At 39.9% G+C, this 25,318-nt stretch overlaps 1 protein-coding gene across 9 annotated transcripts in view; it reads right to left on the bottom strand.

Moving 5' to 3' along the window:
- TTLL5 (tubulin tyrosine ligase like 5) overlaps positions 1-25,318 on the bottom strand; it is a 273,548-nt gene that overhangs the window by 44,621 nt on the left and 203,609 nt on the right. For all 9 annotated transcript variants that reach the window (XM_042473064.1, XM_042473053.1, XM_042473080.1 and 6 more), the window contains one exon: positions 2,707-2,905. In XM_042473064.1, coding sequence (XP_042328998.1) covers positions 2,707-2,905 — 199 coding nt within the window. The remainder of the gene's footprint in view (positions 1-2,706; positions 2,906-25,318) is intronic.

Below are 25,318 nucleotides of genomic sequence, written 5' to 3'. Positions count from 1 at the left end.
TCCAAACTGAAAATGAAAGACTTGTCTGCACAGATGGGGTTGGAAAACCTCTTTTATAGAATTTTCTTGTAACAGGAAATCATGGGTTTCTCATTTTGTCTGGAATTGATAAGTATTCTGGTATAACGCAATATTTCCTTTCAGCAGGGTATTTCACACAGAAATATTTAGCATGCAGAAGTAATTAACATCTAACACTTTCAAAAGCACAAAGGTTTCTGAAATTTGTTTCTACAGTACACAACTTGAACATTTTACATATTCAGAAGCAAATAAATGTACTGAGTAATACTGAACAATATTTGTGCCCGAGTGACCGTCATTAATATTGTACTGCAGCATTCACGGAAAAGAATCAGAACTTCTACAGAATGTAAGGATAGAATGTTACTATGTATACGTCATTTGGCTAAACTATACAAGATTTTATTTGTTGGAAGAAAATATTGTTAATAATTTAAATAGGTCATGATTGCAAAGAGCTTCACAAAGTGATCCTCACAACAACCCTGATAGGTCCATCATTATGATTTCAAATTTAGAATTCTAGAAAGCGTGGCTTAGAAATAGATCTTTCCCCAAGGCCACACAGTGAGGTGATGGTAAAGGTGGAAAGGATGGACTTGAGCTAAGACCTTGTACATTAAAACCCATTAAGATGGATTTTAATAGCCTCAACTGTTGTATTTCATTGTAGTTTACAACATTACTTAATGATTTGTGAAACTTTAGTACAGTATTGCATGTTATAAAAGAATAAGTAATGGCACTGGTTATATAGACATTTATCACCTGGTGTCAGCATCCAAAGTTATGGCTAACTAGTTACAGAAGACAAGAATGGCCTGTTCATATTTCTTTGCATTTTGACATTTAAATTGTACTAATCATATGTTAAACTGAATTCATCTATGGTGTGCACAGTTAAGAGCCTCTACATTAACTCCCTTTATTCAATAATGGAAACTTCAGTTCTGCCTGAGCCTGCGGCATGGCAAAGATCTCTGTAACTGCAACTCTGAATGGCTGAGCTCAGACGGAGAGAGGGAGGGAGTGCGGGGGATGCAAGCAGAGGTTTAACAAAGAATCACTTTAACAGAAACTCCTGAGTAATGGCTTTGCCCCTAGCCAAGAACAACATCATCTCAATGTCAGCAATTAGAAGAAAGATCAGCTAAGCAGCACGGCCCCCTTCAAACCTCTCACAGGGCTACCCTGAGCTGAGAAGTGTGCACATGGGGCCCTTTGGATAGAGATTAAAAATGTGCCTACTATTTCTCCTTGGCTGGCACAGAGCAAAGTTTAGATGAAAGGGCAGTATAGAGCAGACCCTGACAAACAAGTAGGGGTTAACAAACATGGGAATTTTTCTAGAAGTTTTCTCGAGTGCATTAAAATTAAGAAACTCTATAATGAATTAGGTTTCTCTTTTTTGCTCTTTACTGCACTCAGCACAGAAGAATTCAGAAGACAGGGTTTTAGAAAATAAAACTTTGTTAAACCAAGAAAACAGCCGATGACAGTGAAAATTAAACAAATTAATGCACCAATTAATTTGAGTGTGTACAATGCAATGAGAAAATAAATCAATTATTTCTTATCTGCCTTTTTGGTAAAAACTTGACCAGCTGACACTTTAGATTGAAATTACTGTTTCAGAACTCGAGACTGACTGATGATAATGATATCCAAAGTCAGTAACTCCAGACAGATAGGAAATGAAATAGTCAACAAGAGATCAATCTGTGATAAAATATGAAAAATAATACAGTGGGTAAACAAATGTTTGAATTATAAAGAGCAAATCAAACAAGTAACAAAAAGCTCACAGACTGAATGCAATACTCTGTACCAGGTTAGTAAGGGGCTGTACAGACCGCCCCTTTTAGAGCCAGATCAGGGCCGTAGCAACCGCATTCCACAGCCCCAATCTTACCTTTCTGCGGTGCAAAAAGGAGCCGCAAAAAGTGGCACCTTCTCTTGCACCTCCATGCCATCCAGAGAATACAGTTTTACAGGCAGCACATTTTCTAAGGTTTTACAAACAAGTGCTTGTGATTGAATCTACACATGCTTGGTTGTCTCCATGAGTCCTAGCAGTTGCTTACTCCCCCCCCCCCCTTTTTTTTTTACTACAAACTGGCTGATGCTAAGTCTTTCCACTTTTGCCCTTCATTAGCCATTAATTTGTGATAAAATATTGCAAAAAATCCACAAAGCACTGTTTTCAGAAATTTGTATAATAGGAAAACTACTGTGCAAATCAAAGCACATTATGCAAACACTTCTTATTTATGCTAATGAAGATGGGATTTTTTTTCAGAGTAGTTGGTCCTATCTTCTATTACTATTTTCTATGACGAACTCTTGCCCATGTATGGAACCCAATAATACAGTCGGCCCTTGCCTTACGTGGGGGATCCGTTCCGGTCCCCCCCCCCACATAAGGCGAATTCCGTCTATGCTCAAGCCGTATTAGAAACAATGGGGCTTGTGCATGGCGGCGTGCCAGCACGTGGGGCACCATAGGCACGTGCGCCCATTCATTTGAATGGGACGTGCCACCCCTTGCACCCCACGTGCTCCCTGTGGCTTGAGCACATAAGCTCAAGATCGTGTACACTCAAGACCACGTAAAGCGCACCCGTGTAGAACGCCGGCGCACTGTAATACATCTTCTACAGTAACCTCAGTCATTTTAGTCACCTGGTGCCGGGCTCGGCTCTGGTCCAAAAGCTGTCTGGATTGAAGCTTCTGTTGTTGGAGCTGCTGCAGGGCAAAATGGAGCTGATAGCTGCCGGTGTTAGGTGGAGCCTTGGGATGCACTGGTTGGCTTCCTATCAACTTACTGTGTATGCTGTTCTCTGCATCTCCTTCCCAAGCAAAGCTGTTATTCTCTAGGGCCCTGAAATAGGAAACGTTTCATCATCATCGTCATCGTCATTTATTTTTAAAGTGTTGTAAATGTACACAGCACTGTAAAAGTTTAAAGTTTAATCATAGCCAGCTTGTATATGAAGACAGGAAATGTCTAAACACCTTCCTTGCTGCTGTCCAAAAACTTAAATAGGCTGTTGCTAGCAGAGAAATCTTATAACAAAAAGGTACATTACCTTCACCTTATGCTGCATGCCAATTCAAGGTAAGCCTAAAAAGTCTCAAATTTCAGCCACTGGTTTATTAAGGTTTGAAACTAGGAATGGGTTCCTCAGCCCACTTGGGACTGTGAGTTGCATACACCTTGCCACTAGTGTAGTTCAACTGCATACTGTGCTGACCATATGAATGGTGGAGGAAGTTTGAAGTGTGGTGTGTGTAGGCTGGGAACCAGAATGGAGATATGATTGACCTCAAGACGTTGGTTCTTGAACTACTACTACTACAGTGGTACCTCGGGATACGAAATACCCAGGTTACGAAATTTTCGGGATACGAAAAAATCCCATAGGAAAACATTGTTCCGGGTTACGAATGTTTTTTCGGGTTACGAAAAAACTTTTGGTGCTTTTTTCGGCTTTTTCGCACGGAATCGCGGCTTTTCCCCATTAGCGCCTATGGCAATTCGGCTTACGAAGGCTTTTCGGGTTACGAACGGTGCCACGGAACGAATTAATTTCGTAACCCGAGGCACCACTGTACTACTATTGTAGAGGGTAGATTTGAATTGGAATTTTACTTATGCTCAGGAGTTGAAAATTATAGTACTGAATTGTATTGAGAGCAAAGAGTAAGCAGATGAGCCCTTCCCTTTGCCATCTACATCATCAGAGGGACAGTGAGGCCTACCAGCTCCATCAGGCCTGGTCTCTACTAAGAAGAAGAGCCCTCTCTCCAGTCCATCTGCCTTGGTCCAAGCCTCAGAGGGAGAGGAGAACTGCTGGACCTGATCCCCTTCACCACCACCATTCCCTTCTCCTGTGTCTTTTTTAGAATCTAAGCCTGAGGGCAGGGAACCATTTAATTAAAAATAATAATTGTAAGCTGCTCTGATGGCCTTTAGGGCTGAAGAATGAGGTATAAATACTTAAATAAATAAATAAAAATAAAGGTTTCCAGGATGATGAAACTCAGGTCATATCAAATCCTATGTTCTGGAATGTAAAACAATTTGGAAATGGCTCCTAACTTAAGTTGCTAACTCTAATAATAGAAGGCACTGAAGAGACAGTTTGGAGACAGTGAAACTAAACATATAGATAATAGTTTGATTGATGGATACCCCACGAAGGATAGAGACGTATGTTAGGTGTAATAGTTGAACATCCAATGAAATGTTAAAGGCTGTATATGTTTATTTTATATGCAACCAATGAAATGTGATTTGTAGTTTTCTTGGTTCAAAGTACTATAAAAAGCTTAGTTGGATGATTGTCCTGTCCAGCCAACCCTCAACAGCAGTTAATACAGTACTTCTGTCAGATGCTCCACCCTGAGTAATTCCAGATATTTCTCTACTGGGATTAGGATTTTGTTGATGGAGGGACCATGATATCATCCTGATTTGCTTGTTGAAGTATGTCTTTGCTGATGTGCTGCCTGCCCAGATAAACATGTGTTGATATCTGAAGTATTATATGACAATGACAATTGCTGGTTTTTCCCAGTCTCACTTTCGTTTAACAGTGAAGAGTGTGTTTAGACAACTACCATGTACATATTCTGCATCTCTGTCTACATACAACACAAAAGAATTAAACAAACCACCTGTGCATCAATGTTTTGTGAAGTAAGAGGTAGTCTCTACTCAGAAGGTGATGGACTCTTTTTGATCAGAAAGTTCTTAAACACTAGGGAAATGATGCTTTAGTTGTGAATTCTTCAACTGGTGAGTGATTAGACTAGATGGCCCTTACAAGTCCCCTTCTACCTCTAAGATTTTATGACTTTCTCAAATTTTTAATACCCTGGGTATTAACTTGTTTATGCACAGTTTGTTCTTGCTTCCAGGATATTTTAAGTGCCCAAATTACCATTTAAATGTATGTTTGCTGCCTGGCCAATAAGAACTGTCTTTGTCCCCACTGTTCAGTAAACAAGTCTTCTCTACAGCAAACTGTAAAGTTTTATTTTAGAAACACATAGGTGTTAGCAAAAAGACAACTTCAGACAGAAGTGCCATCACTGTCCCACCCCAAATTTTAACGACCTTACTAATTCTTCTTAATTCACTTACTAATTAAAACATACCAACCTTTTCTTCCATGCCTCACCCACTCAGCCAGCCACCCGGTACCAGGATGTTCTCATTTCTACTTTTATGTTTTCCACCAACATACTCTGAGGATTTTTCTCCTCCACACATCTTTAACCCAACACTGAGCACAAAAGTTAGAATCATACAACCCATTGTATTTCCTGTTACCATGTATGGATGTCAGAGCTGGATAGTTAAGAAAGAAGATAGAAATAACATTTATTTGAGATGTGGTGCTGGAGAAGAGTGCTGAGAATTTTGTGGACAGCCAAAAAGACAAACAAATGGCTCACAGAACTGTTAGCGCGATTGCACAGTGTGCGTAGGATCACGCTGAAGCTTGGCACCAGGATGGCTACCTGAGAAGCAATGAGAAGTTGTCTGCATGCAAGAGAAATTCCTCTCTACCTCCAGAAGCTGATAAAGGAGACTCGAGGCAGATGTCGCATAATGAGGCACGTTAATCTTCAGTTGCTCTATGTACAAACTTGTGTTCTCCAACAAAGCTACTCGCATAACACCACAACACCATCAACCTACACTGTACAATGAGGCTCCACCCTTATATACACTTGTGCCATGCGGCCACTTAGTCCAGCCTCTTCCTGGTGTGTCACCTTAAACCCAGTCCCCCAGGCAGGAGGACTAAGTGCTTTTGCAGCACTTTGCAGTACTTTCTAGCTCATGGTGACATCATTGTGACAGCACATCCTGTGACTCAGCACAGCCCAAATGCTTAGTCATCATGGCTGCAGGTGACAGTCACCTTTCACCCACCTCTGGACATTTTCCCTCTGGATCATATTCCAACAAGAACAGATCAAGCCAGAAATCTCCCTGGAAGCCAAGACAACAAAACCTAAGCTGTCCGTATTTGGACACATCATGAGAAGGCAAGACTCAGTGGGGAAAAAAATGCTAGGAAAGATGGAGGCAGGTAGAAAGAGTAAGGCCACATGCTAGTTGGATGACTCTATTAAGGAGGTCTCAAGTATGAGTTTGCAGGAACTGAGCAGTGCAGTGGAGGTCAGGGAGTCTTGGAGATGTTTCATCCACAGGGTCACCATGGGTCACGATTGACTCAAGGATGGTTAACAACAACAACAACAACAAAAACCCAAATGTAATTGAGACATCAAAACCATATCCCAATGGTGAAGCTGTAAGCTACAACTTGCTATAGCACTAGCAGCCATATCTTGGGAGCTGGGTTGGACTGCATCTGAAAATGAATCTGCAAGTAAAATTACTGATAGAGTGTGGACAGATTATCAAAAATATCTTGCCACATTACTCTCATCTTTCCTCCTGTACATACCAAACTCCTTTCTAAGCCAGGCCAAAGTCAGACAGGTGTGGAAGGGTTTGCTGATTAGACAATGATACAATTTAAGAGAGGGAAGGGAAACAGAAAACGATGTATTATTATTTTTACTAATTCAAGCACTTTGTACAGTATAGGGTTATGGGGAGAAAATCTCAGGCCCTAACAAAAACACAGGAATGGCCTAAATGGGTGATAACTCCACTGGATAGGAGTTCTCAAAGCACAAGCTGTCCCGTACTTTGTTCCCAAGAAAGCACCAATCCTGAAGAATCTGAAGTGTCCCCCCAACTCTACCAGAAAAGAACACAGAGGGACATGCTATAGTAATGTACTCAAAAGGCAGGAAACAGAGAGAATAGAAAATGAGACCAGATTTTACCAGCAAGGACCAGAGCATCAGCAGTTTTGAGTCTATTTTTAGTTAGCAGTGTTCCAAAATAATAACATAGTAATTATCCTACACAATTAAAAAACCTTAATTGTCCCAAAATTCATAGAGATTACAATTACTCATACAATTAATTCATACTTACAATTATGTTAATTTTATATAACATTCTTTTCACTCAAATTTGATTGTCCAGACAGTTTGGATAAATATGGACAGAGACAGAAAAAGGCATGCAAGCAGTAAAGTATTGTACTAGCAAGAATGGTGGGGAAGCCCAGAACTGGCTTGTGAGATCCAAAAATGCTGAAGTTTGATTCATCTAATCTCATTCATTTTGTTACTATAATACTTTACCAAAAAGGAAGCTCAACAAATTAGCAAAGGTATTTTCTTAAGACAGAAGCATTATTACAGCCCTGTCTTTTAGGTGCCATTCCCACTTGGCAGATAAAACAGATTATATTGGCACGATTCTGATTCGGATTATGATCCCAGACTAATTTGAATTTTTTCCATCGTTTCCATTACGAAAAGGGGCAAATTACCTCGATTTATTAAGACCCTGTTTTTGTTCCCATTTATTTTAAATCACAGTATTTTAAAGCAGATTAATTTGCTCCCTGTTCCCATTTGTGTCTGTAAACTGTCAATCTAGCACGTAGGCTTCAGACGTCACAAGTGTTGTCACCTGATTCGAAACACTTTGACACTGTTTATTTTGCTCCCCGTTCCCATTTCTGTTTGTTTGTTGTTGTTGTTTTTGGGCAGCCAATGAAAATCAGCTGCAAAGACTCTTTTGTGTCTCCCCAGATTCCCTTTGGGAAAGAGAGAAGAAAAGGCTCGATCCCCCGTCTCAGATCCCTGGGCATCCAGGCTCTCCTGTGTCTCCCCAGATTCCCTTAGGGAAAGAGAGAAGAGAAGGCTCGATCCCCCCCTCAGATTTCAAAGTACTATTTCTGTTTATAAGATACAGTCTGTCCTCGCCTTACGCGGGGGATCCGTTCCGGATCCCTCCGCGTAAGGCGAATTCCGCCTATGCTCGAGCCCCATTGGAAACAATGGGGCTTGTGCACAGCGGCGCGCAGGGCGCAACGGGCGCTCGCACCCATTCAATTGAATGGGACGCACCGCCCCTTCCGCCCCACGGCTTGAGCGCGTATGCTCAAGGCCGCGTATGGCGCGGGCGCACTGTATAGCCAAAGTATACAAATAATCTTCTTTGCTTTATAGGTCTAGTATCTAGTTAATTGTTTTCATTTTATGTTTTAACTTTATTCTTTCCATTCCTTCTTTCTGCATATTGAGTAGATCTGACGATACCTTTTCCATTCTATTTTCAAAATTGTCTAATTCTTTTTTTAGATCTTACCGCATTTCACGTTTCTTTTATTTCTTCTCTTAGTTCTTGTCTAGTTTCTTTTAATTCATCTTTCATCTCTTGTTGTATCTCTTTAATCTATCTCATTTTTCATATCTCCTCTATTAGTATTGCATTAGAGTTCATTATTTTAAATGTTTCTTCTTTTGAACCTCTCCTCTGGGTTATTACTTGAATCTGGGACTGGGACCATCCCTTCATCCCTGATGCCATCTTATACTACTTTGCTACTTAAATTAATGTTATGCTCTGTAATCAAATGAAATGTCAGTAATATCATACATCAAATCGATAATCTCAACTAGCAAATCTACTCTTAAGCAAATGATTATGATGAAATTGCTATATCTTAATCACAATACCTTAATAACAATGGAGGCTAAAATTCATATGTATAATCCACCCTTAGTTTTTAACCTAAATTCATTACAACTCTAATTAATTGCTAAATTTATTATACAATTGTGTTTTTAATTATTGGTCAAGTCAATCACTCTAATACATTTTTATATCTGCTTTTTGCCATCACACTTCTATCACAAATAAAATTTATATAAATATTAATCTATTTACTTTTATCTTTATAATAAACAAATACAGTATCTAAATGATATACTTTTTCTATACTCTATGTAGAAAAATCATAAGTTTGCGAATTCAACACCTGCAAAATGCTCAAACTTGACTCAGGCTTGCATCCTTCCGAGGTCGCTAAAATGAGTACCCAGATTGTTGGGGGCAATTATCTTACACTTTGTAAACCACTTAGGGAGTGCTTAAGTGCACTGATAAGCGGTATAGAAATGTACTTGTTATTGCTATTTCCACAATAATTTCTTGTGTTATTTTAGATATATTTTTGCACATACAATTCATTAAATTTGCAATATTCAAATCAATCAAATTCCAAAACAGTCTTAAATTCAAGAACAATTAATATGGTATTAACTTTTATTTCTCCTACTTATTTTTCCTTCTCTTATTTATACAATTAATAGATAATTTATCTACTTATCAACTTATCTATTTTTCTAGTTTTCAGTCCATTTGTTAAGTACAGTGCGCCTGCATCATGCACTGATGCATTTTACATGGCTTCCAACCATGTGGGGAGAAGAACAATGGTGTGTGTGGCTGTGGCATGTGCGTGCCGCCACATGCATGCACCCCATTATCTCCTATGGGGCTCAAACATAGGTGGATTTTCCCTTACGCGGGGGGTCCGGGATGGATCCCCCATGTAAGGAGAGGGCCCACTGTACAACATTCAAAGCCTTCACTGCCACACCTTTTTGCTCCTTGTTGCTTCTTGCTTTGCTTGGGTGCACTTAGATTTTGCTTGTTCTTATCAACCTTCTCCTTTTTCCTTTCTTTTCTTGTCTCCGTTTCCATCTCATTTGTCCTGTTTGACTCCACTTTCCTTCACTGCTGAATTGTCGCTTACAGTTCTCAATTTTCTGTCTCTCTTCAGTTTCTCCAAATTTCTCCGTCCCCATTTTGTCTCAGTCTCGGCTCAGCTTTTCTCTGTCTATCAGTCTGCCTCCACTCCATCTCTATCTCTGTCTCCACTCACTCCTACACTGCCTCATCTCCACTTAGCAGTGTCTCCACTCAAGTCTCCTCAGTTCTCAATCATGGGCTATTTCTTCTGTCACAGCTTTTACTCCAGCCCTCTTAATCTACTTATACCATCTAGCCCACTTATCCTTGACTTTGTCTTCGTTTTCTTCGTTTCCACTAGTCTCTGCTTTGGCACTACACTCTGCTTGCTTTCATTCCCCCTTTTACTTCCTCTTTACTGCTTTATGGCTTACTTTATGTCTGCTTTCCCCACTTGTTGTGAAGTTTTCTCTAGTTTTGTATATAGGAGTCCATTCATGCAAGAGACATGGTAAGGTTTTACCTCAACCACTTTTTATAAAGACAGTCTTGATGAGGAATCTGTACTTAAGACAAGAGGTTACTGTCAGAACACAACACGGAAAAACAGAATGGTTCCCAATTGGCAAAGGAGTCAGACAAGGCTGCATCTTATCACCTGACCTGTTCAACTTATATGCACAACATATTGTAAAAAATACAGGCTTGGACCTAGAAGGAAGAGTGAAAATAGGAGGAAGGAATATCAACAAATTGAGATGTGCTGACGACACCGTAATACTAGCAGAAAACCTTGAACAGCTACTAACAAAGATCAAAGAAGAAAGTGCAAAGCCAGGCTTATTGTTGAATATAAAGAAAACAAAAATATGAAGCCGAAGGCTTTCATGGTTGGCATCCATAGTTTTTTGTGGGTTTTTTGGGCTATGTGGACATGTTCTAGAAGAGTTTCTTCCTGACGTTTTGCCAGCATCTGATGCTGGTGAAACGTCAGGAACAAACTCTGCTAGAACATGGCCACATAGCCCAAAAAAACCAAAAAAAAATAATGACCACATTATTAAATAAATGGCAAGCATATGAGAAGCAGAGAATTCCTACTTATTATTATTATTATGCTTTATTTATATAGCGCTGTAGATTTGCACAGCACTGTACATACAAACAATAAAATAGATACCAGTAAACCTGCTCATGGCGTACAATCTAAGAAATAGTAGCATAATACATATAAATAATACATAATACAGGAAAGGGTTCAATAAAACAGGCAACAAATTAAAAACGTCAAACAGCAAGTAACAGTCACGCAATGCCTGGGAACACTTCTCTGAACAGGATGGTCTTCAACTCAGATTTGAAACTAGTTAAAGAAGTGATGATCCATGTTTGTGGAGGAAGGAGGTTCCAGGAGTGAGGGGCAGCAAGTGAAAAGGGACGAATCTGGAATGGGGCAGTGAAAATCCTGGGCTGGGACAGAAGACCTTGACTAACAGAATGGAGGGCCCAAGTGGGAAGGCTTCCACTTCTACTTCTCAGCAGAATGTGATTAACTTGCTTGATGCAATAATGCCATGTTTGGTTGTGGAAATGCTGGATTCAGAATTGAAACATTTCTTGTTGCATAACTTCATCAAATATTTCTCCATTTTTCTTGGGAGGCATATGTCAAATAGGTCAGAGAGTATCTGTGGGAACATGATACTAGTCAGTCATGGAGATTTGAAACTTTGCATGGCCTCTGCATGTGCATGGACCTGAATCAAGAACTATACTTGTAGTGTTTTTCCCCTTTGTGAGACTTTCTATAGGGAAACCAAAATAAGGAAGAGATTTGTGAGATGACTTGTTCCAGATTAGATGGAGGAATGGCAAATGGATCTGTTAGCTTTAGGTACATGGGACCAAGATCTGGAGTAGCAGGAACTGGCATGCTTCTTTCCATGCACACTTCCAACCTTGAATGGCCCTTTTCCCTGGCAAGAACATATTTGTTTTTGTGGAGGATTAATATAACAAAGAGCCAGAACAGATTTTGTGAGAAGATCCTGTGTCATCCCCAAGATGCTGAACCAGCCTAGGGATGCTTTTTTCTCTTCAAGAAGCTGCTAAATAGATTCGACTGTGCCTTCTAATGCAAGGAAGATTTACCTCTTAGATTATTAAAATACCCTCTAGGAATCCAAGGAGAACATTTTCATCACATATAATACTGCTGAAAATTAAAGCAGTTGAGCAAAGCTAGATATTTAATAACTGGTAAATTTTTAGTTCTTCTCAATGTGATAATGTCAATTGAATCAGGAAATAGTTTAATCAGATTGTTTTTAGGTTTTTCTTATACACTTCTTCCATTGTTTCACCTCTGCTGCTAGTGGGGAGGGGGGGTCTAAACCAGGAATGCTGCCTTGCATGATATCAGTCTGCTAAAATGTACTTACTAGCAAATCTGGACACCCTAGTCTGAAATAGCAGCAGAGGTGAAACAATGGAAGGAGTGTATAAGAAAAACCTAAAAACAATCTGATTAAACTATTTCTGGATTCAATTGACATTATCACGTTGAGAAGAACTAAAAATTTTACCAGTTATTAAATATCTAGCTTTTGGCAAAATGAGCTTTCACTCAGTGCAAAGTAACATCCCTGGATTTGTGCCAAGCATACTGTAATACTGGCCTTTATGAACTGAAAAATATTTGGCAGTTGAGTATCTTCTTTTGATCCATCTCATCTTTCTTGTTCTTTCACTGAAAATCAAGCTTTCAAAACAAAGGGGGGAAATAAAGGGACTAAGTCAAGAAGAAATGAGGGGGTCAGCTGGCTAAGAAGTTCAGTGCTTCTATCCCATCACTACTCATCAGGTCACTGGAGAAAAGACGGTAATGGCAACAATGCTTATCCCCTCTGTGTGATTTGGATTAGAAGAATCACAGCAACCTCTCTTTAAATTAGCAAGAGGCAAACAGTAAGATGCACTGAGCAGAAAGCAGCCTTGCTTTCTAGATGCCTGCACATACTCTAACACCTGCATATGGGCCCAGCCTACTGGAACATTTTAATGATAAAGAATACATGTGATGAGATTAGCATGAATGAAAGGGCCCCTACTGCTATTCCCTTTATTCAGGGCTCGGAAGTGGTTCCTTTGAAGGTAATATATTCATTAACATGAAAGCAAGGCACAGTGACAGAATATCTCAGAACTATGAACACAGTTTATTATCTACTGCATAAATGCCACTGAGATACAGGTAAACTCTTCTACAAAACTGGTTTGGAAAATTACTCCAATGGATGTCATGTGTACGCCAATGCTCCTTAAGCTCAACAGGATTCCCTCCATGCAATGTGTCAGGGACTGTCACCACATGTGTAGTCATTGGCTACTGTTTCTTTTTTCCCCTGGAAATTTAACAGATTGGAAGACTCATGCACCGACATGGGTCCATGGATCATTACTTTCAATAGTACTGCTATACACAATTTGACTGACTTGAAGATAATGTTTCATCTTAGGTCAGCCAAAATGCACTATGGCCTGTTACAGACTGCCAAAATGAAGCTGCTTCGGGTCTCTTTGGAGGTATGCTATTTAAATGATGCATGGGTCCTAAGAGTCTGGAGGTCGCGCCAAAGCCACATTCCATTCCTAAGCACTGGGGTGCAGCTTTGGTGCAGCTTCCGGATTCTTAGGGTGCATGCATCATTTAAACAGCATACCTCCAAAGAGACCCGAAGCAGCTTTATTTTGGCAGTCTGTAACAGGCCTATATTTCACTAAAGCCTGTAGAACAATAGTTACTGTAGTCTTGCTAGAGCTGTACTTCTACAAGATAATAATAATAATAATAATAATAATAATAATAATAATAATAATAATAGGTTTTATTTATATACCGCCCAATCACTGGGAATCCGAGCGGTTTACAATATAGGGGATAACAGACAGTTCCCTGCCCACAGGCTTACAATCTAAAAGACACGACACAAAAGGAGAAGGGAATGGTGAGGGGGGGGGGGAGGGAATCAGGTCCAGCATTCTTCTCTCCCTCTGAGGCCTGGACCAAGGCAGATGGACCGGAGGGAGGGCTCTTCTTCTTCAGGCCAGCCCCTGATGGAACTGGGCCAGCCTTCTCTCTCCCTCAGAGGCCGAAAGATGACAGTTAGGGAGGGATAATTCTCTGAAACATTCCTTGAAAGTATTAAGTTACACTGTTGGGTGCACCCACCATACTATGTCTTGGATAGCATTTATAACTAATATAAAGCAGTCTAGATGAGCAGTTTTTGCAGAATGAGGTTGCTCCTCTCAGATATAATCCTTAATCCATTTAACATAAAAGGTCTATTTGGCTGTAAAGATTCATGACAATATTGCCGTATTCAAGGAAATAAAGTATTCTCTGGTGTCACTACTAACATTACTGAATTATGTTCAGGGTAATAACAACAACAACAACATTTATATTTCTCGCTTCTCCCAAGGATCGAAGTGGGATTACATCATTAAAAATAGAATACTAATACAGATACAAACTATAAAATACTAATACAGTGGTGCCTCGGGTTACGAAATTAATTCGTTCCGCCGCCGCTTTCGTAACCCGAAAAGCATTCGCAAGCCGAAATGCCATAGGCGCTAATGGGGAAAAGCCGCGATTTCGTGCGAAAAAGCGCCGAAAAGCACCAAAATTTTCTTCGTAACCCGAAATAACCTTCGTAACCCGGAACAGTTATTTCCTATGGGATTTTTTCGTATCCCGGAAATTTCGTAACGTGGGTATTTCGTATCCCGGGGTACCACTGTACTGAATTACAACATTCCTATTAGTTCCTTAAAATATCTAATCCTCAAGTAATCCTATAATCATCATCAAGGGTGGAGCATTTATCATGGTCTTATACAGAATCAGGTGGGTACATCCGCCGGAAGAGGTCCATCTTAAGCGCCTTCTTAAAGTCATCTAAGGTGGTAATAAGATGGATCTCTTCCGGTAGACCAGTGGTTCCCAACCTGTGGGTCGGGACCCCTTTGGGGGTCAAATGACCCTTTCATGGGGGTCGCGTAAGACCATTGGAAAACATCTATACCACTGCGGTAGACTGTTCCACAGTTTAGGGGCTGCGGCTGTAAATGCTGTATAGAAAGTTGTTATTAACCTGGTGTTACAGTGTTCCATTAAATTCTTCCCAGATGCTCTGAGTCTGCAGGGCAGATTATGTAGGGAGAGGCGTTCCCGCAAGTAACTTGGGCCCGAACCATGTAGAACTTTAAAGGTGATAACCAACACCTTGTACTGCACCTGGAAGCTGATTGGCAGCCAGTGAAGAAATTTCAACACTGGTGTTATATGGTCAGACCTAGGTGTATTAGTGACCAGTCTGGCTGCAGCATTTTGAACCAACTGAAGCTTCAGAACTTGGTACAAGGGTAGCCCCATGTAGAGAGCATTACAGAAGTCTAAACGAGATATTACCAGTGCATGTACTACTGCTTCAAGGTCCTTTTGGTCCAGGTAGGGATGCAGTTGGAGTATCAACTGAAGTTGGTACCAAGCACTCCTGGTCATTGCATCTACTTGAGATGACAACTGTAGAGATGGATACAGGAGTACTCCCAAGCTGCGGACTTCATCCTTTAAGGGAAGTGTGACCTCGTCCAGGACTGGTTGACAAATCTCCATCCCTGGGCCTGGAGTACCTATCGCTAGTACTTCTGTTTTCTCTGGATTCAACTTGAGTTTGTTTTGCCTTATCCAGCCCATTACTGACTCAAGGCAGGCAGCCAGAGGAGAGGTGTCATCCCTAGTCACTGTAACAGTCAGAGACATAGAGAGATAGATTTGGGTGTCATCAGCGTACTGAGAACACCACGTTCCATGTCTCTGGATGATCTCACCCAGCAGCTTCATGTAAATGTTAAACAGCATGGGGGACAGAATGGTGCCCTGGGGTAGTCATGAGCCCAGTGGTTTGAGTATTGGAGTGTTGAGTCTGGAGACCAGGTTCAATTCCCTGCATGATTATGAAAACCCACTGGATGATCCTGGGTCACACACTCTCAAAACCAGAAAACCCTGTGATAGGGTCACCATAAATCAGAAATGACTTGAAGGTGTACAACAAAAACAGCTTTGTTGGGCATTCAGCAGAATACAACAAAATCCAAAACTCACAAAAGAGTTACTGAGCCAGCTAAAAAGCACAAAATGCATCAAGTAAACTTTCAAAGATTCACTGACTTCTTTATCAGGCAAAGATGTTAAAAATCCATACTGAATTAAATACCCCAGTTAGGTACTGTCTACTTCTTTCCCAAGCAAGTTCATGAAAAAAGTGATCCTGTGCCCCAGGCTTTTAGTAAAGACAACCTACCCGAGTTCTACATTTTTACAGAACTATGTCTTTGAAATGAAAATCCATAATGGCTTCTTTTGCTCTAAACAGGCAAGTGAACATAAAATGTTTGTGGGCAGTGTGTAGCAAGGTACAGAGGAACAGAGTTCAAGCTGGTTTCATATACCCCCAAAATACAGGTATGGCAGACAAGGCCTAAGGCATCAATAATATATTCACCCTTTCCCAGAAAATCTCTCTGGCATGAGGCCAAGCCCCAGAATTTTCAGAACTCTCACACAAACCAGGAAGCCAAGATATTTTCTCTTAATTAAGATTTTTTTTCACCTGTAGAAAAAGTTTATTTTCAAGAAATTTAAAGTTCATGTTTATAAAACTCACTGTAGGTGCCCCCCCCCCCGGAGCAGTGATAAAATATTAGAAAACTTCACTAACAAATCTTATTTGCAAAATGGGGAAAACAAGTTGTTGTTTTTTTAAAATGAATACTTTAAAAAAGATTTAGGGTGAGTCATACAAAAGATATTTCACCGGAAAAAAGAGCAAGAGAAGGCTTGTGCCAAAACAAATCTAAACAACGTAAAACTAGGTTAAAGCCTTTTACACTCTTGGCTAATTATTTTCTTCCCTTCCCCATTCCACGAACTTTTAGCATGTGTAGTGAAGAATGCTGCATATCAAGACTAAGTTCAGAAACACTGCACAGGACTGAGGCAAAAATACCTGGCAGCTGCTAAAACGAAACTTCAAAGACTCGGCTCACTTTGAAAACCCATCAGGCAGGAGCCATTCCTCCTCTCCTCCAACGTCCCTCAGAGTCTGTGGGAAACGACTTCAGCATGTTTAGCAGCTTTCAGGGCCTCCCAAGCAGGTGATGGGGAGAAACTGAAGGATAATGGGAGCACTGAGCTCCCCTTTCCATCCCAAATTTTCTCCCTATCCAAAAAGGAATGCATAGTGTTAACCAAACATGTCTTTGTGACCAACACCAGATAAAACTCAGAAGTCAATGGGTCTGCTGCACAAAGGTAAGACTGCACAGGGTATAAGGCAGCATCATTGTGCTTTGCTCCAGATTGCACCAACAGCTGCATTTCTAATTCTCAATTTCATTAATTGGGAGTTATTTGGGGATAAGATCTTTTCCCCAGTTGACCTGTTCACAGTAAATCAGGGCAGCCAAGACGAGTTACAAGGATACCCTGGCCAGTTTGAGTCCTCTTTGAGAGAAACACAGGATATAAATAAACAAGCAAGCAAATTATCATACAACTCCAGATAAAGAACTAGTAGAGTCAAGTGTATAACATGTTGAACCTCCACAAAATGTTGACTCAAACACTACTGCTATTAAGTAACACCTGAATAGCTTCTTGTTGAAAATCTCACATTCAGTCTCATTATCCATCTTTAAAAGGCACAGGGATATAGCAAAATGCTTGACTTGGAAAGAAACAAGACCAAGAAACATGATCAAGCAAAAGACTGAGATGCTGCTATTTCATCCATGACATAAAATAGCTGGTCTGTGGAGTGAGGGCAATTGGCCAGTCAGGAAGGCTCTTGTTCAGGGTCAAACTTTCAGTATGTGGATGAAAGTTTCCTCTCACCCCACCAATCAACCATGGGGAGATGTTTTAGTTACCAATTTCTGAGTTTTGACCCCACCTCCCACTGTCATCATCACTTGAAAGCGGATGGGTCAGAGTATTTTTCCAGTACTAAAAAAACATGGTTCTAACTTATGTGCAGAGTCTCCATGAACAGCAGAGGCACTCTCACTTCAGACTGTCATTCTTTACATGCAGGACAACAGACTTCCGAGGTGAGATTAGTATGCTCATCTCTCCTTGTATACCAAATGCACACGTCAGTACCCACTGTATAAATCTTAAGATACATCTTTTGTCGCTGACTGGTCTACTGGAAAACAAACAGACTGAGAGTGGAGAAAACTACTTCAAATGTTTTCAGATGAACAGACTGATGTTTGCCATACAAACATATAAAACTGTTATCAAATTCTCCATCTGTGTCTTTCTTGAAATTTGTCTACCATACAGCCAGAAATAGCATGCCAGCAGGAGTGTGGAAGGGAAATATATGGGTTTAAACGCAACGCTAACCTAGTTTACTGCATTCAGTATAATGTGCACCATACAGCTGCTTGCACCAAGATCAAATGAGATGTACATTGGCCAGGTGCAAACATCAGAGCTTTGAGAACCAAATACTGCAACTTGAGGCTGAGGTTATGAAATCTGAATAGATAGTATTATAGTGAAAGCAGCTGAGAGAATTCCCTTGTGAGCAATATACTGTACAAGTAACTGGATCAAGCTCTAGTTGTTTTTGTTCTAATGGAAGATATTGAAGTTGCTGGACCCTAATCTGAAACATTTAAATAAAGGAAGAAAACCCCTGCTGACTAAACCTGAGGCCACATGGCACAGAAACAAAGGAGTTCCTGGGAAAATAGGAATGACAGAACTCTGAATGCAAGCCTGCCCCTTGTAATAAAAGAAAGATGCAAGTGTGGAGATAATATTTTAATAGAATTTTGGGGGGAAGAAATGGCATCTCATCCACCATTTTTCAGTTTGACTACAGTGTATCCTTGTTTATGACTGAGGCAGGGAATAAAAGAATTGTAATCTGTTGTCTGATACTGAGCAGCTTCAGTTTCAACAAGAACGATCAATATGATAACTGCAACAACAGTTCCAAATTCAGACTTATAGAACTACAAATTTTCACTGTCTTCCCTCCTTGTAATCCTCTCAATGAGCTTTCGTTATTTATATACTGAAGCTCTGCATATTTCAGAGAGTTTCTGATTTATACTTGTTACCAAGAGAAGCCATGGAGAACAAAGGATTACCACTGCAACAATATGATCCATACTTTACAAACCACAGGGTATTTTTGTTTATTTCTCAGTCCCCAATCATGGATAATTTGTATGCTCAAATGATTGCCAAAATAAAAGAATTATTTACAAAAGTCAAATCAAACCAGAAGTAACAGCAATATTCAGGAAAAGATCTCCATCAATAAAAGTATAGTGTCTAGATCAAGAGAAGTAATAGTGCCACTGTATTCTGCTCTGGTCAGGCCCCACCATATTGTGTCCAGTTCTGGGCACCATGATTCAAAAGGACATTGAGAAACGGAGTGTGTCCAAAGGAGGGCGACTAAAATGGTGAAGGTCTGGAAACCTTGCCCTATGAGGAAGGGAGCTGGGGATGTTTAGCCTGGGAAGAGAAGGTTAAGAGGTGATATGATAGCCCTGTTTAAATATTTGAAGGGATGTCATATTGAGGAGGGAGCAAGTTTGTTTTCTGCTGCTCCAGAGAACAGGACCCAGAACAATAGATGCAAGCTCCAGGAAAAGAGATTCCACTTCAACATTAGGAAGAACTTCCTGACAGTAAGGGCTGTTCGACAGTGGAACACACTCCGTTGGAGCGTAGTGGAGTCTCCTTCCTTGGAGGTCTTTAAGCAGAGGCTAGATGGCCATCTATTGGGGATGCTTTGATTGGATTTCCTGCATGGCAGGGGGTTGGACTGGATGGCCCATGCGGTCTCTTTCAACTCTATGAGTCTACGATTCTATGTTTGCAGCACTATGAGTCTTTTATTGGAACCTTCTAAAAATGCAGAGAAATGCTGAAGAATATTGGTAATACAGTTGATTCTCCCTTATCTGAAATTCTTGGAATCAGAACTGTTTTGGATTATTTATGTATTTATGTATGTATGTATTTATTTATTTATTTTGGGATTTCAGAATACCCTTACTTGCATATAGAGTCATCCCTCCATTTTCGCAGGGGATCTGTTTCGGACCCCCCACGAAAATGGAAATTCACACATATTCATGCCCCATTGGCTTGAATGGCCGTGTGCTCTTGCATGCGCACCATTTTGACCCTCCCTGTTTGCCAGTCTGCAAAGGACCAAAATAGTGGGCCCAAAGTCCACGAAAATGGAGGGAGGACTGTACACACATAATAAGATATCTTGGACATGGGACTCAAATCAAAACACAAATTTCATTTATGTTTCATATACATTTTATAGCTGAAGGGTCAAATAACAATACAATAAAAGGAATGCTGTACATGTGTTAAAGGAGGAGGAGCAATTTAATGAATCTCCGATCCAGTGAGAGCTCACTGAGTTGTGAATTATACTATAATGGAATATCTTACCAACTATGGAGAGTAATTCTGGCACAATATGAATCTGAAATCAAATAGACTACATAATTGTTAACGAACAATGGAGAAGCTCGATTCTCTCTGCAAAAACAAGACCCAAAGCACATTATGGCACAGATCGTTAACAGCTAATAATAATAAGTGTAATGTGAAAGAAGAGCACTAAACCAATCTTGATAATGTAACTATTAAGCCTAATTGACCAGGAGCCAAAAGAACTCTGGACTGAAGTCAGGGGCATTGTCAGGGCAGAATGCAAAAAGACACTATCTGCAGCCAGTGAGAAAGGGAAGCCTCAGTGGATGACAAAACTCTTTAAACAGTTAAGGAAAAACAAGAATATGATATTCAGAATGACTTCTGCCAAGGAAATACTGATACACCACCAAATAGTACAATCATGATCTAGTTCAAAGAACCAGCTAAAATTATGCCAATGTTACCTATTTATTATATTAACAGTAAGACCAACAAACAAACCAGGTCCCTGGTCTTGTACAATAAACATATAGAAGGCTCATAATACGCTATTATACATACATATGAATAACACACATATACAAATAAGAGGAGATGCTTGGCATTTGCCAGATTCTCTGAAAGTTCAACACAGAAGAAAAGGGTTGGGTTAGAAAAAACAAAGCTAAACATTCTAGCCAAGCTGTCTGAGGCACTCCTTTCCAAATTATTTGAACAAATACCCAAAGCCCTTAAACAACAATTTTACTATTCACTCTGGAAAGACAGCAAATCTGAGACATGAAAGACAATGAGCACCAAGGTGCTAGACCTCTGTCTTCTCATACAGCAGTTAGAGAGTTAGGTTTGTATAATACTTTGGGAAATTAATCATGACAGTTAATGGCAACTGAACAAGCCTGATTCTTTTTCATCATCAAGAACAAAGTTATTTGTATCAGAAAAAAATCCATAACTAATCTTTTAGTACCCACTCACCTCACATACAGTACTCAAGGTTGAAGGGCTATGTGATAAGGTGAGGTCATTTATTCCTCTCACCTCCTGTGACATTTTACCAATCAATGGCGCGTTACAGACCGCCCAAAACGGGTGATCTGCCGCCGCCACCGGTTGCTGTGTCTGGGAACCGCAGCGGCCAAACCGCACGGTTCCCGGGCGCAGCCAGAAAGAAGCACCGAAATGGTGCTTCTTTCTGGGCCCCGGAAGTGACGCTGCGAGGTGCTAGTCGCGCACTCGTGGTGTCACTTCCGCCGCGCGACGTCCGGACACGTCTGCAATGTCAAAATGGTGCCCCCCCGTGTGGACGGACGCCGCCATTTAGTACGGACTCAGTCCGTACTAGGTTTGAGGGGCGTCTGGAAGTGATGCCCCTTCCTAACCCTAGCATGCCCCTTTGGCGTGTCTGTAACGCGCCTAAGCCTCACACATGCTTACATTTTCACTGTGGAGCAAGGCCTGAATGTCCTCTATTGTGTCTTTATTTTATCAAACAGTAGGTTGGGATGTGAGGGCCAAAATGGCACTGGGGAAAGGATTTAGCCTCTCTGAGTCCCAGCCCTGGGAAAAGAGCAGGATACAAATAAATGTAATAAATAAATAAATAAATAAATAAATAAATAAATTTTTAAAGCATTATTTCCATGATCACAATAAGCCATGCCATAGGTTTAATTTTTAAAATAGTTACATTGGAAAATCAGCCATAAATCTCCTTGCTCAAAATTTAGCTCGGCTTTTATTTGAACTGTTTTTACACTACCAGGCACTGAATATCTACTGTATACAGAAAATGGCATGAACTGAGCACCAACACAATTTGTAGCCTGCACAAGTTTCTTACAATACCAGTGTTGCACAATCTGGCAACTTCTACTTATGTTAGTTAATTCATATTATCATATACACATTCAAAGAATTCATAGATAAAAGATGCATGAGTTTATAAAGCAGTACTGTAAGTAAACCCTGAATTTACTGAGATGTTGAGGGACAGCAAAATCTGAGTGTGCAATTTCATTTCTATAAACAGTTCTCTTCCTTGTTCTTCTTTCCTGAAACCCTCTTATGAGCAACTCCATCTGTCCTAAGGCCTTGTGTGATGACAATCTCTTTTTAAAAAACCCTTCTTATAAACTATTCCAAAACAGCTGTTCAGACAATGAGCCAATGAATCAATTAGTAAGGGCCATATTAATAAAACAAAGCTAGGAATCTAAAAGATGGGGTCAGCTAAAATGCTATAACATGTATTGTACTAGAAAACCTACCCAACCTATTTTCCCCTTTTCTTTTCTTTTTTTCTTTTCTAGTTCTGGAAACGAGAGGTCAAAATTTGCTGCGAGTTACACTCACAATTGAATTAATGTGACTGGTTGAATTATTGCTAATTAACATATTATTTAAATGTTAGCTTTCAAAAGAGGCCATGCAAGAGAGATTTAAGTAGATACTACATTTGTAATAATATGTTCATAATCAAGGAGGATCAAATTATAAGGGAATGGAAAAAGCAATTTGCCCTCCCCTGACTGTGGCCTCATGCACTATAGTACTGTAGTTCTTCTGATTGTCTGACTAGAGATTCCAGAACACAGCATGGGAAGTCTGCTTTGCCTTCTGTGGTCCTAGGAAATGTATATCTCTTTTAAGATTTGTTTCACTGAGCCAAGGGTGGGTTCATTTCCTAGAGTAGGAGAATGAGAACCTGCTGCAGCCATTTTTAATCTGTGTGCTAAAGAAAAAAAAAATCAAAACTGCTAGAATGTCATGACACAAATAATTCTTCAATGAATTTACAAACACAAAATATTTTTTTTTGTAATTTTTGGTAAGAATTACATTTTTAAAAATAAATTTTGGTATGAAATTACAAAAAGCTGAAAAAAAATGAACTTTATAATTCTCATCAAACCCCTCAAAGCATCTGGGCCCACTGAAGAAGAGGATTGGTAAAAACCAGAAGGGGAGTGGGAAATGAGAGAAAGAAGCCAAGAAAAGAGGAAATTTGATGTTAACTGCCATCAAATCAATCAACTTCAACATATGAAGGCGCTATGAACAGAATACCTCCAAGTCATCCTATCTTCAACACCCCTCATCAGGTCCTGCAGACTCTGAGCCATGGCTTTTTGACTGAATCTATTCATGTGAAATGCAATCTTCTTCTTTACCTCCTGCCTTCTATCTTACCAAGCATTAAAGTTTTTTCTAGGGAGTTATCTTCTTATGATATGGTCAAACTATGGCAGTTTAGTCATTTTGGCTTCTAGCGAGAGTTCAGGCTTGATTTGCTCTAGGGTTCATTTGTCTTTATAGCAGTCTTCAGTATCTGTAGAACTATTCTCCTGCACCCCATTTCAAATGAAATATCAACTTTCCTCACTGTCCAGATTTCACAACTGTACCCAGAAATTGGAAGCATGATGGTATGGACAATCTTAACTTTTATATTCACTTATATATCTTTACACTTCAGGATCTTGTCTAATTCCTTCATAGCTGCCTTTCCAAGTCCAAGTCTTCTGATTTCTTGACTGCAGTCTCCATTCTGATTAATGACTGAGTCAAGGTATGGAAAATCTCTTAACTATTTAATACATTAATTTAATGAAGACTATTTAAGTTTAACTATTTTATGTCATTATCATCATCTACTTTAAAGTCATGTAATCATCTCTGGGAATTATTTTTCTTTTCTTAATGTTCAACTGTAAACCTGCCTTTGCACTTTCTTCCTTGACTTTCTTTAGTAATTGTTCCAAGTCTTTAGTATTTTCTGCTAGCAATACAGTGTCATCTGCATATCTTAAATTGCTAATGTTCCTCCCTCCTGTCTCCAAATTACAAATTAAACAGACAGGATAACTAAATGTAGCCTTGCCTGACCCCGCCTTGCCAATTGGAAGCCATTTTGTTTTTCCGTATTTTGTCCTAACAGTAGCTTCTTCTCCTAAGTACACATGTTATGCATCAGAAGAATCAAATGTTGTGGCACACTCATTTCTTTAAGAGCAATCCATAGTTTTTCATGATTTCACAATCAGAGGCTTTGCTATAATCTATAAAGCACAAGTTGATTTTCTTCTGAAATTCATTGGTGTGCTCCATTATCCAACGTATGATCCCTAGTGCCTCTTCCTTTCCTATCTGGCATTTTCTGCTCTACATATGGTAAAAGTCTTTGTTGTAGAATCTGACCATCACTTCGCCTGTATGAGAAATTAATGCAATATCCCTGTCGTTACTGCAATCCCTAATGTCCCCTTTTCTTGGGGACTGGAATATATATTAAGCATTTCTAATCATTGGACCATGCTTTTGTTTTCCATATTTGTTTACAGATTTTAGTTAGAACTAATGTAGATTCAGTCCCTGTAACTTGAAGTAGCTTTATTGGCATGTCATCTGTTCCTGGTGATTTATTTTTCCCAAATACTCTGAGTGCAGCTTCCATTTTCTAAAATTGTGGGTTTATCTTTAAAGGGTTCTTCCCTTAATGAATGTCATCCTTTCATGTCTTTTATACACTCGTTCCTCCCAATTTGTGGCTCCCTGCAAATCAGAAATATTGCAAACACTCAAGCCCCATTGGTTATAATGGGTGCTTGCTCCTGTGAGCACCACTGCACAAGCACCACATTTTGTCCCTCCTCGCTTGCCGTCCATGAAGGACCAAAACCACAGATCCCAGGTCTGCGAACGAGTGTATAGTTCTTCACTGTATTGTTTCCATCATCTTTTCATTTGACTTGGCCATGTAATATGCTTCCCTGTTAGTTGTATAGCAGCTCCACCCTTGGTTTAAATTTTCCTTTGATTTCACAGATCATGTGGAAGAGGTCTCGTTCGTTTTTTCTTGCCACCTTTTTTTTTTGGCATTATTATAGCAGACGTACCCTTGCACACAAGTCATTGAACATTTGCACTGAGGCATTAGTTCTGTCACCTTTTACATTTGCTTCTTGTTTTTCCTTAATTGCTTAAAGAGTTTTGTCATCCACTGAGGCTTCCTTTTCGCACTGGCTGCAGATAGTGTCTTTTTGCATTCTGCCCTGACAATGTCCCTGACTTCAGTCTATTATTAT

Source organism: Sceloporus undulatus, chromosome 1 (assembly GCF_019175285.1).
Source record: "Sceloporus undulatus isolate JIND9_A2432 ecotype Alabama chromosome 1, SceUnd_v1.1, whole genome shotgun sequence".
Classification (NCBI taxonomy): Eukaryota; Metazoa; Chordata; class Lepidosauria; order Squamata; family Phrynosomatidae; genus Sceloporus; species Sceloporus undulatus.
Note: the sequence above shows the minus strand (reverse complement) of the source record. Positions and strands in the feature narration are given on the sequence as shown.